This window comes from Mus pahari, chromosome 14, assembly GCF_900095145.1.
Source record: "Mus pahari chromosome 14, PAHARI_EIJ_v1.1, whole genome shotgun sequence".
NCBI classification, from domain to species: domain Eukaryota; kingdom Metazoa; phylum Chordata; class Mammalia; order Rodentia; family Muridae; genus Mus; species Mus pahari.
In genome coordinates this window covers 27221728-27239794 of record NC_034603.1, presented here as the reverse complement: position 1 = coordinate 27239794, position 18067 = coordinate 27221728, and the positions used below count along the sequence as shown (strand labels likewise).

Genomic DNA, 18067 nt, shown 5'->3' with positions numbered 1-18067 from the left:
GCAGGTCTATGGTCCTCTCAGTCAGCTCTGAGCGTGCACACAGGTCCAAGACCAGTGTCGAGACGTGGTGCTTGTCTGACATTTGGCCTGCGCCTCTCCCCGCTTTGGCCATCTGTCGGTCACATCATCCTCTTCAATGCCCCGGGTCCAGCTCGAATATCAGAGACCCTGGGGTACTCAGAGAAGGACATCACACCCTCTAGAGCTGACACGACCTTCCCACTCTGACCTTGGCGCTCTAGAACGCTTACTGGCCTCAACCCCCGCATCCGCGGAATGGGCTGGAATTCCGCAGGAAGGCGCGCATGCGCACGCGCCGGCGGACGCGGAACTCCATAACACCACACCCTCGCTCGTTCCAGTCCCGGGAGCCAGTGTGCCAGCCCGGGACCCGATCCGGAAACAGAGCGACCTCGGCTCCGCCCCGCACAGGCTACAGAGCGCAGACGCGCAAGCGCCATCCGTCTAGGGGCGGGGCCTTCTGCGTGCCCGCCCTCTTCCCCCGGCGTGCCCCGCGGCAGGCGCTGACGTGGCTGCCGTCAGCGCCGCCATCTTGTGGGAGCGAAACCAACGCCTGGCTGGGAGCAGCCGCCGCGGAGGTGAGACGCGGGGCGCGCCGAGGCCGAAACTGGGGAGGCCACGGGCTGGTCGTCGTGGGAGTTAAGGAGGCGCTCGGCTACGACCTGCTGAGGACCGAGTGCGGTCGGGCGGCCTGAGGTCTCTGCTCAGTGGGCTCGGAGGCAGGCGGGACGGAGGATCGGGGCGCCCCCGAGTCCCGCGTCGCCCACGGCCGCTTGGCCCTCCCCCACTCCGCGGCCCTTACGCCTGCCTGGCCGCCCGCCGCGGGCCGCAGCCCGGAAGTCCGGCCAGGACGCCGGCTCTTCTCCAGGAAGCCAGGTTTCCTGCTGTTCCTCTTCTGCGCCTCTCCTAGGCTCCGCGGCCCGGGAGCCCGGGAGCGGGGAACAGGGTTCGGGGGGTCACGGGGTTTTCCTTCTTCAAGGCTAGCGGGCAGCTTCAGAGACGGCATGAACCGTGGGCCTGGGGAAACTGAGGCTCGGGTGGCCCTGAGACGGCGTCAAGGTCACTCGGGTGGCGAGGTCTTCCTCTTCTGTCTTTCGAGTCCGGTTCCTGTCGGCCTGGAGGACCGAAGTTGTAGGAAGGGGGAAGGGGAAGGGACAGGTGTCGGACAGGGGCTCCGAACTGCGGGACCGGGAGCTGGGATTTAACACGCTCATTTGCGGATCTCGGGGGAATCCCAGAATACCCACTGTGATCCCCGGTTAGCCGTCATCTGGGCCCCGTATGTCCTCGGTGAGATCCGCATTGGGGTCCCGGTGGCCTCTGGAGGGGTTTGAGCCTTGTTTCGCCTCTCGACTGGCTCCCTTGATGCACTTTTGGGTGGATTAGAAAGGCCATTCTGAATTGGAGAATCTTTAACCTGCCCATGGAATAACCTGCTCCCGGCCTCTGAGCAGTCTGCAGGTACAGAGGCCAGGTCCAGTACACAGTTCTGGCTGTCCATTTAGGGTGGTCGTGCCATGTCAGATTGTAGTGTAGCTAGCTACATATGTTGTATGGTCTAGCTACATATAACAAATGCTAAATGCTAGGGAATCTGCTCACATCAAGAAGGAATTCTCCCATTCAAACAGCAAGTGGCTGCTTCGTCAGGAAAGGAAGGATCAACTGCTCTTGGTCCCAGAAGTCACTGTAGAGCCCAGTAGTTGATGCCACAACCCATGTTGGAGTCTTCTGTTGTAGTTCTTGTTTCACAACTAGTGGTCAGCAGTTTTTCCTGCAGGCTGATTCTGGTGGTTTCTGCCGTGTCTGTCAGAAGACTAGTGGGGTTCAGGGTGCTTTCTGTGCTGCAGAAGATATTGTCCTAGCCAGTATCCACAGTGCCTGACATAAGTGACCATAGTGTCCTCACCTTTGAGCTTTTAGCAGCGCTAGCAGAAATAGCCTAGACTATGGGGTTTGATGTTACCACCTGGTTTCTCTGTTTCTCCAGAGAGTTGTGTGGTGTAAGGGCCAGTCACAGATGTGTGAACTACATTGTCTCCGTGGCATAAAGGTTTCTCTTATTGGAATGTCTCTCACTTATCCTTAGATTTGAGAATGGGTCTGAGTCACTGTATCACCACACTGTCTTCTTGCTTGTGAGGCAGATGTACAGAATTGCTACTTCAGAAAGGTTAGGAGCTAGATGGTAGAGTGCTTTTCCAGCCTGCGTGAAGTCTTGGTTTGGATCTCTAGCCCTGCATTACAAGGTTTAAGACAGTGTGAATAACAGCTGACTCATACTCGGTCTACTCATTCTGAAAGGAAAGTAGCAGTAACTAGTTCAGTGCCCCTCACACACAGTTCTGATTGTAAGTCATGCAGCTGGGACATCCACTGTGCCCCTTGCCCCTTGTAGAATGGATGTCCAGAGTCTTTGCTCCACTGGCTGCTTCCTCTGCCCAGGACCAGACAGGCTTCAAAATACCTCTTTCTTTCTTTCTTTCTTTCTTTCTTTCTTTCTTTCTTTCTTTCTTTCTTTCTTTCTTTCTTTCTCTCTCTCTCTCTCTCTCTCTCTCTCTCTCTCNTTTCTCTCTCTCTCTCTCTCTCTCTCTCTCTCTCTCTCTCTCTCTCTCTCTCTCTCTTTCTTTCTTTCTTTCTTTCTTTCTTTCTTTCTTTCGGTAAATTAGACCAGCAGTTGCTGTGGTAACCCAGTGTCAGGCAGTCTAACCAAGAGAAAAAACTTGTTGTGCAAGTTCATGCAATAGCTTGTCACAATGGTTTGAAATTGTTTGGTCAATGTTTTTTTCAGATTCTTAGAATTAAATGTTACATTGATGTGCAGGGTTTCTCTGTGTAGCCCTGGCTGTGCTGGAACTCCCTCTGGAGACCGAGGCTCAGGCTAGCCTCGAACTCAGAAGTCTGCCTCGAGTGTTGGGATTAAAGACATAAGGCACCACCTTCTGGCTCTGATATACAGGTTTAAATCTACCCTTAATCACAAGGGCTGTGTCATTTGCACTGAGGAGCCCATCAGACCCAGCCCTGCTCTAGGTTGCTCTGTCAGTCTTGGTCTTTCCTGTTGGCTTTCTTGAATCCCTTTGTCCTTTTACATTCATGAAATTGTCAGAGATGGTGAGGAGAGAAAAATGAACATTTCTTTGATCTCATCTTTTTGTGTGTATTCTCTATCTACTATTGAAGATTTGACACTGCCTACTGAGAAGTTAAAGATAGCTGGGGGTGGGAGTGTGTATACATTGGGATTTCTCATTCATTATACACCAAGGTCTGTGTCCAGTATTGTGATACAGATTATAGATAATAGCTTGGACGGTTTGTCAATGTCCTGAAAGGTAACTCAGCCCTCTCAGGTGGTTCAAGTGACCTGATTAGCTGGAAAACTTGTTAGTGTAGGCACACAATCTCTTTATTTCCAGGGGGACCTTTTAGGTGTTCACCCGAGTTCTACTACCCTGTCCTGCTACAGATAGTGGGGGAGACTAATGAGAACCCAGCCTCCACACACACTTTTTTTTTTTTTTTTTTTTTTCGAGACAGGGTTTCTCTATGTAGCCCTGGCTGTCCTGGAACTCACTTTGTAGACCAGGTTTGCCTCAAACTCAGAAATCTGCCTGCCTCTGCCTCCCGAGTGCTGGGATTAAAGGCATGTGCCACCACGCCCAGCGCTCCACACACTCTTATCTGATCCTGGGTCCTGATTTTTTTACTCACAGTATTAACAGTTTGGTAGCCTTCAGCAGCCAATAGACTAGGAATAGTGGCATTCTCTGCGGGCCCTGATAATAGGGAAAGTTTTAAGTGATAAGGGCAGAATTGACAGAAAATTGGAAGGCAGGCCAATATTTTAATTGGTGCTGTTCATCAGGAAGGGTTTCACTGTGTAGTATAGATTTTCCTCAAACTTGAGATCCTCCTGCCTCACCTCCAGAGATCACAGCCTGCTGGGATTACAGCTGTGTGCCACCATGCTAGGCAGGCATAGTTTACAGACAGCAGTTGGGGGCAATTAAGTTCAGGTGGCCAGCAGCTCCCCATATCTGAGAATCTGAGAATCACTGCTGTAGTGTGAGTGGGACTTGGTTATTATTGGACATTTCAGGAATTAAGACGTATGTGATAGAATTAAAAAGTTTTCTAATTAGTATTTATAAAGGTAAGTATACCTGTTAAAGGAATGCTTTAACCAGAGTTATTTCCAAAAGATTCTTGTTTTTTGTAAGAATCATTTGTCAAAATACTTTTGCAGTACCATATACTGAAACAGGAATGTTTGTTGCCTAGATTCTCTAGATTTCCTCTAACAAGTTTTTTGTTTTGTTTAATTCTGTTGGTATAGTTTAGGTGCATGTGGCCAAGAAAGGAGTTTCTAGATTTAATGAGACTCATTGCTGAAGGGTGAAGGAAGTCTAGGTGGCCTGGAGTTGTGAGTGTTTTCAGAAGCTTCCTGGTCTTCTGTAGGCAAGAATGCACTTCTTCCTTGTTTGGATCCAGCCAGTTACATTTACATACTCCCATCTTCTAGTGACTTTGGTGGGGAAATTTTGCTTGGTGTTATTTTCAGCTTTTAACATTTCTAGTATGTCAAGTCATATCAGACTTTGGGCATACCATTGTGATTAACTGAAATGTGTGTTTAAAGCTGCCAGTTCTGGACTAAATTTGATGGATACCTTGCTTCCTCTGTGCTGTCACTTTACCTTCACTCAGTTCCCAGGTCTGTGCACCCCCCCCCCCCCAAGTCTCTAGCAGTTAGAGTGTAGAAATGTTTACATAGAAGCACAACTTGTACGTAGTTTAAAACAGCGCAACATTTTGTTCCATGTTGTTGGCTCTGTAGATTTTTCCCGAGTCATTAAGATTAGCCTCTCTGAAGGGGTGTGTGTGTGTGTGTGTGTGTGTGTGTGTGTGTGGTTTTTCTTTTTCTTTCTTTTTTTTTTTTAACTTTTAACTTTTTTAATTTTTAAAAACAACACTGCTTTTGCCTCTGATAAGGAGTATCTGTAAGGGGAAGAAGATGGAGGTGGTAGCCTTACTTAGACTGGGCACAAAGCTGCCTGTCTGTGCATGATATTGGAGTGTTCATCTTAACCATCCTAGACTATATAGACTACGTTGGCCTTGAGCTCACAGAGATATGACTGCCTCTGATTGCCATGCCTGGCTAAATATATGTAATTTATACTGCATTGAATGTATGTCTTGAAAGGAACTAACTAAGGAGTTGCCTCCGTGAGTAAAATACTTGCTGCACAAGCATGAGGACCAGAGTTAAATCCCCCCTTCACACACAGACCTTCTAATCCCAGCAGGAGGAAGGAAGAGACAGGAGGATCACCAGGACTTTCTGAGTAAGCCACTCCAGCTGAATTAGTGAGCTCCAGGGTCAATGACAGATTACACCCACCCATCCCCCTTCCTTAAAACAACATATATGGGTGTTACCTATCCAAGGAGGCAGAAATGTCACCTTTAAGGTGACATTTTTGTAGATAGAAAAAGATTGGCAGGTTTGAGGGAGGAACCAGAGGACTCTTAGTAGCCTGGGACAATTGACAGGAGGGCTCTGAGCTGGGTAAGTGTACTCTTGAGTTTGGAAACCTGCCAGGAGCTGTATGGGGGGGGGGTAGGACTAGAGAGAGGGTGCCCTGGTCCCGGAAGCAGCTTTGTAGTCCTTGGTATTTTGAAATCTGTGGGAACCCTTTTGGGTTCTATCAGGTAGGGAGGCAATATGTCTGGCACTTAGCCACTTGTGTGGTTTTCATGTAGGTGGAAAATCCCTCTGTGATAGCCTAAGCTTGATCACAGAAAGATAAAGCTTTTCTTTGGCATAATGTTAACAGAGGTTTCAGGTCTTCCAGGAACCCAACTTTAACTATCTTGTAAGTCAAGGATAGTGTATTTTGTTCTCTTCAGTATCTTAACAAAAGATGTCCTCATTTTTTCAGGGAAAAAAATTACTTCTTTGAGGTGGGATGCCCTTGAGATTGCTGTGGTTGGCATTTAGTGCCTCAGTAGCCAGCCACCCCCCTTGTCCTCTGTAAGGGAATGGCTGGGCCTAGCAATAAGTAATGCAGAGTTTCAATAGAAGTTACTTCCCTTTATGTCCCTGTGATGTCATTTGGGGTAGGCTCATGGGAATCTTCAATCTTGTGCAAATGTCAGGTTGTTGGCTTTTCTTTCCCCGAGTAGCAGACTTAGTGGATTTAAGGGTATGGTGGACACCAGACAGTTCTCATAGCTACTATATGTGAGGGTCTTAACATTACTGGTGCCACTTTGCACCTGATTAATTGACTTGTTGTAGTGTAGTGGGAAGTGAAGGCAGCAAGTCTCCTTGGTTTGGATGTGAAGAACTGGGTGGAAATTTGGGAAGGAGGGAGATTTTGATGGAAAAGCTGAATATGAAACATGGAGGAGCCTTACTTACCCAGAGAAAAAGGGCAATTGCTAGAGAATGCACTGGGTGACGGTCACCTAAGTTAAAGAAAAAACTTTTATAGTGTCTTAGAGAAGCTTTTCTGACATTGGGATGGTAAGGGAAATAGTGTGTGGTGTGTAGCTAGCAGTGCCAGGCTCAGCAAGAACAGCGGACTTGGGGATTTGGTCTTTGTCCTTCTGTGTGTCTGCCTCACTCCAGCAGGGTGGGGCAGGACCAGAGCTGAAGGGAGCCTAGTGACAGCTCAGCCTTCCTGTATACTCTACTCCTCTGTCTCTTCCTGAAGAGCAAGGGTTTCAAAAGAAGGGCATAGCACTTCTACCCTCAGAAGGAAAGTTCCCAAAGGTAGAGATAAGGGTTTTGTTTTTTAATTTAAAATGATGTATTAATTTTTTAAATTTTTAAATTGTGTGTGTATGTGTCTGTGTGTGTGTGTCTGTGTCTGTCTTTATAGGGATATGTGAGTGCAGATGTTTAAGGAGGCAGTGATGTGTCAGATCCTTCTGGAGTTGTATTACAGACCATTATAAGCAGCCTGATGTAAGTTCTGGGAAGTCCTTCTGCCTCAACCTCTGTAGTGCTAGGATTACAGATCTAAGCCATGGTGATAGTTGAAAGTCAAGTTTTGAAGATTGGATTATTCAAACTCATTAAGTACTCTAGTGGCCATCTGACTCTTTGTCCAAAGTATGGCTGGATGCACCATTAACACTGAGTTTCAGTAGAACAGTACCCTGCCAGTTGTAGCTGGTTTGAGGAAGAGCTTATTTTATGAAAGCAACATGAGCTATGCGCGCGCGCGCGCGCGCGCGCATGTGTGTGTGTGTGTGTGTGTGTGTGTGTGTGTGTGTGTGGCGTTTTCTGGGCATGGGGGAAGCTCATAAAGAGATAATCTGGCAAAGCTGTATTACTTTGATTTGCCTTTCACCAGAAATTAATGCTCTTCTGGGTCCTCCTACTACTTCTGAGCCCAGGGATGGTGGTGTTCTATGTGGGTATGTGATACTTTGTGTGACTTTGTGCATACTCAGCCCTCTGTAAGGACCAGTGGGGACAGGGATGGCCATTGAGAAGCCACAGCCACTTGGAAGTTCAGCCTCATTGCTTCAGCAGGAGCCCTCAATGGTTAGAGAACATGCATGTTAGCAAACATGGATGTGAATCTGAAGATGTGAGATCAGGGTGTGGTCTTAGGTCATCTCTCCTCAATTCCATTCTGTGACTAAAATAAGTTGCATCTGTTTTTAGCCAGGTGGAATTGTCTCCTATACACAACTTGCATGCTCCATATATGTGCTCAAGAAAGGAGTAAAGGGCTAGGGTCTAGGGTACAGCCAACCTGGCCCTTTTCAAGGAGTCAGGATAGAGACTTCCTTAGAAGCACCAGAATTATCCTAGACTGGCAGTCGTGATCATGTCGATTGGGCTAAGGTTTGAAGACAGAACAAGTGGCTACAGGGTCACTAAGGAGGGCCAGGCTGAGCCTTGTCCCCTGATTTCAGGATGGTTGTGTTGTCATACTGTGCTTTTCTCCATTTTAGATGTGTTTCTTGGTTGATGCCTGTTTATGTTTCTTGCTTTGTTTTGTCTATGGTTTGGGGGAGCAAACCTAGTGCTCTGTTGCTATTTCCAATTCTGTATCTATAGTTTTGGAGTTTTTCCAGTGAGATAAGTAGACGCTCTCTGTACTTCCAGCCAAAGTAGAAATATGGTAGCAGTGTATGTTAGGGCAGTGTTTCTCAGCTTATCTGTTGCTTTGACCTTCTATTCCCTTTCCTAATGTTATGACACCCAACCATAAAATTATTTCATTGCTACTTCATAACTGTAATTTTGTTACTATTGTGAATTGCAGGATATCTGATGCATGACCCCCTAAACTAAAGTGCTTGAAACCCACAGGTTGAGAACTACTGTGTTTGGGTGTGGTTCTGTGGCTCCTAGGTAGGTGCTGTAGGCATGCAGTGCTGCAGGAAACTCCAGAATGTGCAATTATTCTGGAAGCCTTGACTCCAGTTACAAGTCCAGATTCTGTTACTCAGAGGAAGACAAGACACACAACAGTAGGTATCTGCTCCAAGAAGATTACATAAACAATGTGGCCAGATGTTTCCCTATTGGAGCCTTTAGAAGTCTCAAAAATTGTTTCATGGATTCCTTATTGTAGCTCTAGCTACAGGTGGTATGGTAGCCCAGTTATTTGCTTAGAGCTGCTGATGTATAGAGTTAATGTGGCTGTGAATGTGTTTGACCTTTTTTAAGAGTAGTTATGTTAAGAAATGGTATTGCTGGGCTGGTGAGATAGCTCAGCGGTTAAGAACACTGCTCTTGCAAAGGTCCTGAGTTCAAATCCCAGCAACCACATGGTGGCTCATAACCACCTATATTGAGATCTGACGCCCTCTTCTGGTGAGTCTGAAGACAGCTACAGTATACTTACATATAACAATAAATAAATCTTTTTAAAAAATGGTATTGCTTAGGGCAGTGGTGGCGCATGCCTTTAATCCTAGCACTTGGGAGGCAGAGGAAGGTGGATTTCTTGAGTTCGAGGCCAGCTGGGTCTACAGAGTGAGTTCCAGGACAGACAGAGAAACCCTGTCTCGAAAAAACAAACAAACAAATAAATAAATGGAGAAGCAATACAAAGACGAAGTTCAGCATTGTAGTTACTGTAGTTCAAAAACTTAAGAGTTTTACTTGAGTATGGGTATACACATTGATTTGTGTGTGTGGGGGGGTTCACCTTAAATTTGCAGAGAATGCTCTAATTTCAGTTTCACTCATCATCCTACCTACAAATCGGACCTGGTGTGGGTTTCCCCTGCCCTGAAGAAGCTTTGAGGAGGCAGTGTGCAGAGCAGGCAGCTCTTATCCTGGTACTGTTGATTGAGTCATGGTTTTGCCCTTACAAGAGTGCTTGCCAGTTTTAGTATCAGCACATTCAGTTTTACTCTTAAGCAATTTTATGAAATAACGACAAAATACAGAGCAGTACTTAGATTGCATGGACATACTTACAAGCCTGGAATGTTGAGCTGAGGGGGCACGTGAAGACCTGAGGCTTTAGGAGCAGACATTCTCAGTCTCTGTTAATGTACAAAAAGCCATGTGTGCAGAGGTCAACATGTGGTCATGTTGCGCGTGACACTACAGCCCTTTAAAGTTGCAGGCTTTCATGTATTTGATTTTTGAACACTGGTACTCTTTACTAAAAACTTTAGTAAGTGTTCTATACTGTGTTCAAGTTCTTTAAGAAAAGTTTTAGATTTGGTAAATTTTCCTCAAATGTGAGACCTGAGGATATACCCTTGATGGATGTGGCTAAACTTTATTTTTGAGGCAGGATCTCCTGTAGCTCTGGCTCCAGTGTTTTAGTGTTGTCCCTGCAGCAGTTCCTGCAGAGTCCAGAAAAGGGCTTCACATTTCCTGGAACTGGGTGGAGTTAAGGACAATTGTAAGCTGCCATGTTGGTGCTGGGAATGGAACTGGTGTCCTTTGCAAAAGCAGCAAGTGCTCTTACCCATTGAGCCATCTTTCTAGTCCCCTAAAAGGAATGCTTAAGACATCACCAATGTTTCATTCAGGTAGTATGAGTCCTATTCAAGGCAGAACATTCTGCAGCCCAGAGCAGAAAACTTTCTTTCTTTCTACTGGGATTCTTTCAAAATAGTGGTAATAATCAGAGGAAAATGGCAAACCTACACAGTCTGATTTAAAGAAGGTTGTCTGGCCTTTTCTGAGTCTTGTGGAAGGATGATTGACACACACACACACACACACACACACACACCCGCGGCTATCTCTTGTCTGCTGCCCAGGCTCCTGTTCAACTACTAAACCAGTCAGGTTGCATTCATTATTGTGGAATAGGTGTGGACTCAGTTATGTTTTTTCCGCCTTTACTTAAGAGACCAGGAAGGCCCTGCTACTGGGTGGTGTAGGGAGTGGTTGCCAGAGGAGAAGCTGCTTTAACCATTGTCCTCTCCTCCCCAAAGAATGAATTTTCTTGACCCCCGTCTAACTTAGTGGTTCTGGGTCCTCCTGCCCGAGGCACTCCCTCTGGTGGTTTGGTCGGCAGAATAAACCAGCAAGAGGCTCTCTGGGAAAGTTGTTTTCACTGCCTGCTAATGGAGTAATGCAGAAGAACCTGAAAAGCAAGTTTAGCTTGTGTGTGGGATTGTAGAGGGAAGGTGACAGCAACTTGACTGGGCTTCAAGCAGTCGGTGCCTGTACCCAGAGTCTCTGGTGGTGATTGGCCCCTGTAGCCACTAGGCTTTTCTCTCTGTGGAGGCTCCTTTGGGTTTGGGTCTGTTCTAGAAGCAGTGGGTGGGGCCCTATGAGGACACAGAAGTGCCTGTGTGAACAGCAGGGCGATTCTACATGCTTGCATTGTTGAATGTCTTAAATCTGGAACTCATTGAATTCTATGTTTGCTTCTTCCTAGGTGATTCTTGTTAAAAAGAAAGAAAATGTTCACTGTGGTTATCATGGCCTTTCCATAGAGAAGGCAGGTTAGGCCCAGCACACTCAGCTGTGGGTTGTGCAGATCACATTCAAGAAAGCAGCACTGAATAACAGTAGTCATGGACAATGAGACATTCATGCAGCCATGCAGGCAAACTTGGCTGAGGTCCCTGCCACTAGACACAGTTATTCAGGGTGTCTGTCTGCTACTGTAGGGACTTGAGAGGGGTGCATGTATCCTTTCCCCTTAGTCTTCCTCTGGATTTTTTTTGGGGGGGGACCCGCTTTTCCTTTTGAAACAGGGTCTTACATAGTTGAGACTGTCCTTGAACCCCCTCCTTATAGCCAAGGATTATCTTAAACTCTGCCTCAACCTTACTGGGGTCATATATTTGCTCATACATGGATAGTGAGCACTACCACTATTGGTTTCTTCACAGCATCTGAGCATAAAGGGCTATCTTAATGTCCCCTCTGCCTTACCAAGCCCCCCTGACACACTGGTGGCACCCTAGTCACCACTGGTAGATCCCTTTTGTTTCTCCATTGGTAACCATTTTTGATGTGTTGATTTGGAAGGACAACTGATTGCTGAGCAGATGGTTACCTGCTTCTGTGGAGCTTTTTTGTTTAAATTATGTGTATTGCCTCCTTGGGTTTTTTCCCCCCTGTACTTGAATGCTTCCTGCTCTCTGGCATCTATCGACTCCCTTCTTAATTCCTCTTGGGCTCACTTTCTTTTGCCTGGTTTGGATCCTCATGGGATGCCTTGTCATGTTGAAATTGTTTTTAACTATCTATAATTGGTAGGAATTAAAGGTTGAGAGCCATAATCTCAGAATTTTTAAAGAGCGTTGCCTGAGAGTCTTCCTCCCACCAGCACTGACTGCATTGTCATTGTCACAGAGTGTTTTGGGAGTAGGCAGCAGCTCTTAGAGCATGTGCTCCCTCTGCCTAGCTAAGAGTCTCCCTCTGTAGTTAGTCTTGTCAATCTGTCCTGTCCATCTGTTTTCTTTCTCTTCTCACTTCTTTCTACTTTCCTCTCCTGTCGTCTTGTCTTCATGTTCTTCCTCCTTTGTTTGGTAGTTCGTTTTGTTTCTTAGTTTTTCCTAGGTAAGGTCTCAGTCTCAGGCTGGTATCTGCTAGCCTCACTGCTGGGATTCTAGGCATGACTCAACACCTAGATTTCTTCCTCCTTTTTCTTTGACAGTCTCACTATATGTTCCAGATTAGCCTCATACTTTCTGTCGTCCTCTTGTGTTTATATTTTTCCTATTCTGCTTTCTGTGAGCCTTCATTTTGAACTTCCCGTGTCCCTCATTTTCTTTTGTTCCATTATCCTGTTCTTACTTGGTGGACATCTGTACTGATACATTTGGGCTTTGGGGTATTTTATTGTTGTTGAGACAGGGTCTCACTATCTCCCTCAAGTGACTTGGAACTTATTTTTTAATCCATCCTGACCTTGACCTCAGAGATCTACCTACCTCTGACTCCTGGTTGGTAGGATTAAAGTCATGAGATACCGTATCTCACACTGTTTTTGAGGTCTCTTCTAGCTTAGGCTGGCCTCAAAATTGCGAGTAGCAGAGGCAGAACTTCTGGTCTTCCTACCTCAATCTACCTAGTGCTAGGTTTACAAGCATGCGCACCATACCCTGTTTATGTAGTGTTGGAGATTGAACTTGGGACTTCATGGATGCTCTGCCAACTGAGTTCCATCCCTATCCTGAGTTGTTTTTTTTTTTTTTTTTTTTTTTTTTTTTTTTGTGGTGGCTTTTCTTTTTAAGATGTGTTTATTTAGGTATATAAGTGCTCTACTTGCACGTATTCCTGCATGACAGAAGAGGGCATCAGATCCATTATAGAAGTTTGTGAGCCACCATGTGGGTGCTGGGAATTAACTCAGGTCCTCTGGAAGAGCCAGTGCACTTAACTTATGGGCTGTCTCTCCAGCCCTGGTGACTTGGATTTTAAGTAGTCTCTCTCCTGTTTTGGCTTGCTTCCAGTCAAAAGGCTCCCTTTTTGCTTTTAGAGAGGTTTTTAAAATTGAGATGGAGCTAGGCTTTGAGGAGCTGCTTCTGTTCATATCTTCTGGGGCATTCTGGGAGTGCCCCCATATCTCTGTCCTGTGGTTCAACTGCTCTTAACACACCGTGAGGGGCTGAAAGTACTCGCAGCTGGATCCTATCCATGACCACTGTCCCAGGGACTCCAGTGTGTTCAGTTGGTTGGGGTTTAGTCGCTGTGGCCTCTATACTGTTGAACCCATCCTGGGATCCTTCTGGGAACTTTCTGAGGAAGGAGTACTTAAGAAGCGAAGTGGTAAGCCAGGCGTGGTGGTGCACACCTTTAATTCCAGCACTCAGGAGGCAGAGGCAGGCAAATTTCTGAGTTCGAGGCCAGTCTGGTCTACAGAGTGAGTTCCAGGACAGCCAGGGCTACACAGAGAAACCCTGTCTCGAAAAACCAAAAAAAGAAAGAGAGCGGGTGTGTGTGTGTGTGTGTGTTACACACCTTTAATTCCAGAACTCAGATGTAGAGGCAGGTGGATCTCTGTGAGTTCAAGACTAGCCTGTTCTACAGAAGGAATTCTAGGATAACTAAGGCAACACAGAGAAACCTATCTCAAAAACAAAACAAAACCAAAAAAGCAACAAAAAAATGAAGTAGAAACCTGTCTTAGCTGATAAAGAAAATGAAGAATTGAGTGTGCAATACTCAACATCTCCTTTTTCTTTCTCCTAATATTTTTATTGCCGTATGGGTGGTCATTTGGGGGAGTGCAGAGTGTTTACCTGCTTAAACATAAGCATCATATTGTATAACTTTCAATTACATTACCTAAGAAGAGGACATTGTCTAGAGGGTACTAGAAATGGTGTGAAGGGGTCCTGTAGGCCATACCTCAGACATGGTGCCATCACATCAGCCCACTGAACAAGACAGTGTAATGTGTAACTTGTGTTGGTATTCCCCTAAAATGAAAGATTTTCTTTGTAGAGCCCACCTAACAGTGGCTAGTGGAAGTGACTGTTAAAAAGTCAACTCTTTTCACAGTGTAATAAGATGTTACAGAACTGAGCTCCGAAAAATGGTGCATGGAGTCCTCCACATAATGCCCCTTAACACACCTGCACATGAAAAGGGAAGGCCACGTGGTCCTGTCTATAGTCCATTAGTACTACTAATCCTTTGTGTTTCACATACTATGATTTGAATGCACTTCCGAAGTTTATATATGAGAAATTGAACCCCAGTGCAATAATAATGTTGGGCAGGTGTTTGGTTCTTAAAGTTCCAGCCTCAAGAATGGATAAGGGCCATCAGGAGGAGGACTTTGAAAGTTCACACTCACTTTGCCACATGAGATTATGACATTCCTCTACTGAAGGATACGGCTGAAGACCTCACCTTAGAGCCAGACATCCAACCTGGCAGACCATGATTTGGATGTCTACCATATCTGTTGTTGCTAAGTTGCCCACTTTGTGATGTTCTGTTATGGCAGCACTATGAAACAATTTATAGGGAAACTTTGTCATTCTTTTTCCTATGGGTCAATAGCCTTGGATAGTACACAGACAACTCTTTCTGAAGGCACTATGGCCTTCTATTTGCTTTTCTTATTGAGAGTAAACAGTGAGCATTTGACAAAGCAAGCATGAAGTCCATTTGGATGAGAAGTGAAGATCAAAGTGGCCATCAGATGGTGAGACCAGACCCAGGGAAACCTTACTGTCCTTCCCAGAAGTCCTTAACATTTGATAGGCCCTAGTAAATTGGTACCAAGTTGCCTAGCGTTTCTTTTCTTCCAGTGGGCCTTACCTACTAAGTATGCATAGGCTCTTGCAGGGACACAGCCTCACATTGCCTGTCCTCATAGTATCCTCTTACAGGAATGTGCTGCCGGTGCTTTACTGTTTGAGTCTCTCTCTTCTTGGGCTACTTGAGATAGAACACTGTCTTAACAACTGTCTCCCATGACCTGGGCAGACAGAAATGTCTGGAGAGGTGGCATCACAGTTCTTGTGGGCTTGTCTTTTCTTGCTGCCACCAGGGGTTTGTAGAGCATTTGGCCTGTAGTATTGAGCATAGGGTGTGACTATTTCTTTAGTTGAAATTTGTGGATACTTTGACACTTTGAAGTAAGGATGAAGATGTAAGGTGGTTCTTTCTGATCTTGTGAAGAGCTCTGTTAGGTTTTAAGAGGCCCTGTGTCTCTCAAAACACTCTTTAGTGCCAGCTCCCGAGTGTGAGTATACGTGATTGTAGTTAGATGTCCCTGCATTCTGACAAGTGATTAGACTTGGGAGACAAGGGGTTGTTGTGGTATCTGCGCCTTCCTAAACTGATATGTGTGGCCTTGGTGAATGTAGGGAGTCTGGTGGGCAGGGGGCAGGATTATTTTCTGCCACCTGGGACCTAGGATTGAATTGTCTCCCATTCTCCCATGAAATTTCAGGAGGGATTTGAGGAGATGGCTTCGGGCAGGGGACTCCTATGTAAGTGTCTCTGACCTGCCACAGGGCCCATACTGGCAGCACATAACAGTACTGGAACCACTTTTCTTTCCCAGGTCTTTGGCCAGTATCGATTCCACCTATCCACAAGCATGGGGAATATCTTTGCAAACCTCTTCAAGGGCCTTTTTGGCAAAAAAGAAATGCGCATTCTCATGGTAGGCCTGGATGCTGCAGGGAAGACAACAATTCTATACAAACTGAAGCTGGGCGAAATTGTGACCACCATTCCTACCATTGGTGAGAAGCTGGGCCAGGGCCAGGGTGGGTGTTGGGTGTTGGGCTCCAGAATACAGAGGCCCTCAGCTGCAACCCTGCCCCCCCAGGTTTCAATGTGGAGACTGTTGAATACAAGAATATCAGCTTCACGGTGTGGGATGTGGGTGGCCAGGACAAGATCCGGCCACTGTGGCGCCACTACTTCCAGAACACCCAAGGTAAGCAGCCAGTCCTTGTCCTAGATTCCTCATATTTGCCTCAAAGAGATGCACTTGGCTCACTGAGCCTTGTGGTCTTTGCCATTTCAGAGCATGAAGCCACACTAAACATCAACATCATGGCCAGTGGGAGGACTGGATCTGGAGCCTGTGGGGTCTGGTGGGGAGTGTTCAGTATGTGCACTAATGTGGCCATGTTTCAGGCTTGATCTTCGTAGTGGACAGCAATGACAGAGAGCGTGTGAACGAGGCCCGTGAAGAGCTCATGAGGATGCTAGCTGAAGATGAGCTCCGAGATGCTGTTCTCTTGGTGTTTGCCAACAAGCAGGTAGGCACCAGCAAGGTCCTTCCCTGAAGGAAAACCTGTATCAGGGAAGAAAGAGGAGGGGTAAAAGGCTAGCCAGGGTGATTGGCTATTTGTGGTCCCTTCTGCTAATTCTTCCTTTCCCTTAGGACCTCCCCAATGCCATGAATGCGGCTGAAATCACGGACAAGCTGGGGCTGCACTCTCTACGCCACAGGAACTGGTACATTCAGGCCACCTGTGCCACCAGCGGGGACGGGCTCTATGAAGGACTAGATTGGCTGTCTAATCAGCTCCGGAACCAGAAGTGAACCAGACCCCTCCCTCCCCCTCACTTCCTCTTCTCCGCCCTCAGCTTTCCTCTCATGTGGCAAACGTGCGACTCTGTGGTCCTGAGTGCCAGAAGCTGTCTCCATGGGTTGGTCACAGTGTGCATCGCACCGTGCTGTACATGTGCAGACGCAGCCTGCAGCCAGGTTTTTATTTAATGTAAATAGTTTCTGTTTCCACTGAGGCAGTTTCTGGTACTCCTATGCAATATTACTTAGCTTTTTTATTGTAAAAAGAGAATCAACTCAACTGTCAGTACTGAGAAGGGATTTGGGTGTAGGGGCACCTGGCCTCCGGGAGCCATTGGGCTGTAGACTGGTGTCGGTATCCATTTGGTGGTTGGTTTTTAACCCAAACTCAGTGCATTTTTNAAAAATAGTTAAAAAAAAAATACAGGACAAGAACACTTGAACACACAGAACGGAGACTATGCCTAGTGTAGGTTTTGCAGTTAATGGCCTGAATGCTAGTTATCAGATCACCTGTTTCGCTGTGGGAACAGGAGAGAAGGTGACGAACAAACCACCATCCNCTGCATGGTCACAGTAGAGCCCCCGTGACTCGCCTGTCTTTGGGTCACCTGCATTCCATANCATTGTGCTTGTACTTGNGCTCACACGGTTACTTAGGGTAGGCTGGGAGCCATTGTGGGGTGCAGGGCCTGGCTTATACTTGGCGTGTGGCCAGGCCCAATAGCAGCCTGCATACCCAGCCTACTCTTAGGCCCACTTGGATGCGCTGGCAGGAGGCCTGGGTCTCACCAGCAGGAGTGCGTGCAAGGTGGGAGGGTCGGTCCATTACAGACCCACATCCTGGAGCACCCCCATCTCCATGTGTGAAGTAGCTTCCTCCCTCAGCCTGCAAGGGTCCGATTTGCCATCGAAAGACGACCTCTACTTTTTTCTTTTGTATTTTGATAAACACTGAAGAAGCTGGAGCTGTTAAATTTATCTTGGGGAAATCTCAGAACTGGTTTATTTGGTGTCGTGGAACCTCTTACCGCTTTCAATACACAATTAGTAATCAACTGTTTTGTATACTTGTTTTCAGTTTTCATTTCGACAAGCACTGTAATTATAGCTGTTAGAATAAAGTCTCTTAACTATTTGATGGGCTTGTGTGTCAGTGCCACCACTGCCAGGCTGCTTCCTGAGATTGGGAGCCCATTTCATGCTGTAGGAAACAGGTGTCCTTTAAGCCCTAGTGGAATCTGGCGAGATCTGGATGTCTTGGCTCCCTCCTGTCTTAAAGTGCTTCTTTCTTTCCCTCCCTTCCTCCCCTCCTTCATCCCTGTGACAAACTGGGGCAGCTGGCCTTGGAGTGCCTATCTCTGGGTAGGCGTGACCACTAGAGGATTCAAAGTCTATCATCCTTCGGAATAGGCCCCTGCCTAAGTGAACTAACCTCCACCCCCTTGAGGTGCTGCAGTCTTAGTCTTCTCTCATGCTTAGGTGGCCTCCTGCAGGGCACAGGTCATTATAGAAGCAACAGCATGAGTCTCTGGACACTTTGGGGTCTGCCCAAAAGTATACACTCACAGCACAAT

General features: G+C 46.6%; 1 protein-coding gene across 2 annotated transcripts; it reads left to right on the top strand.

Moving 5' to 3' along the window:
• Positions 1–510: 510 nt before the first annotated feature.
• Positions 511–17628, top strand: Arf1 (ADP ribosylation factor 1). Of its 2 annotated transcripts, none has more exons than XM_021211793.1 (5): positions 511–599; positions 15507–15690; positions 15777–15887; positions 16091–16215; positions 16341–17628. In XM_021211793.1, exons 2-5 carry the CDS (start codon positions 15543–15545, stop codon positions 16500–16502), a joined length of 546 nt encoding a protein of 181 aa, XP_021067452.1. In that variant the 5' UTR covers positions 511–599; positions 15507–15542; the 3' UTR covers positions 16503–17628. The 2 variants fall into 2 exon arrangements, with proteins under 2 accessions (XP_021067452.1, XP_021067453.1); XM_021211794.1 differs by lacking the exon at positions 511–599 and adding an exon at positions 610–897.
• The last annotated feature ends 439 nt before the right edge of the window (positions 17629–18067 follow it).

Coding starts and splice junctions, on each gene's coding strand:
- Arf1 (XM_021211793.1), top strand. CDS start 15,543: ATGGGGAATATCTTTGCAAACCTCTTCAAGGGCCTTTTTGGCAAAAAA. Junction 15,691..15,776: donor GACCACCATTCCTACCATTG/GTGAGAAGCTGG, acceptor CTGCCCCCCCAG/GTTTCAATGTGGAGACTGTT. Junction 16,216..16,340: donor TGGTGTTTGCCAACAAGCAG/GTAGGCACCAGC, acceptor CCTTTCCCTTAG/GACCTCCCCAATGCCATGAA.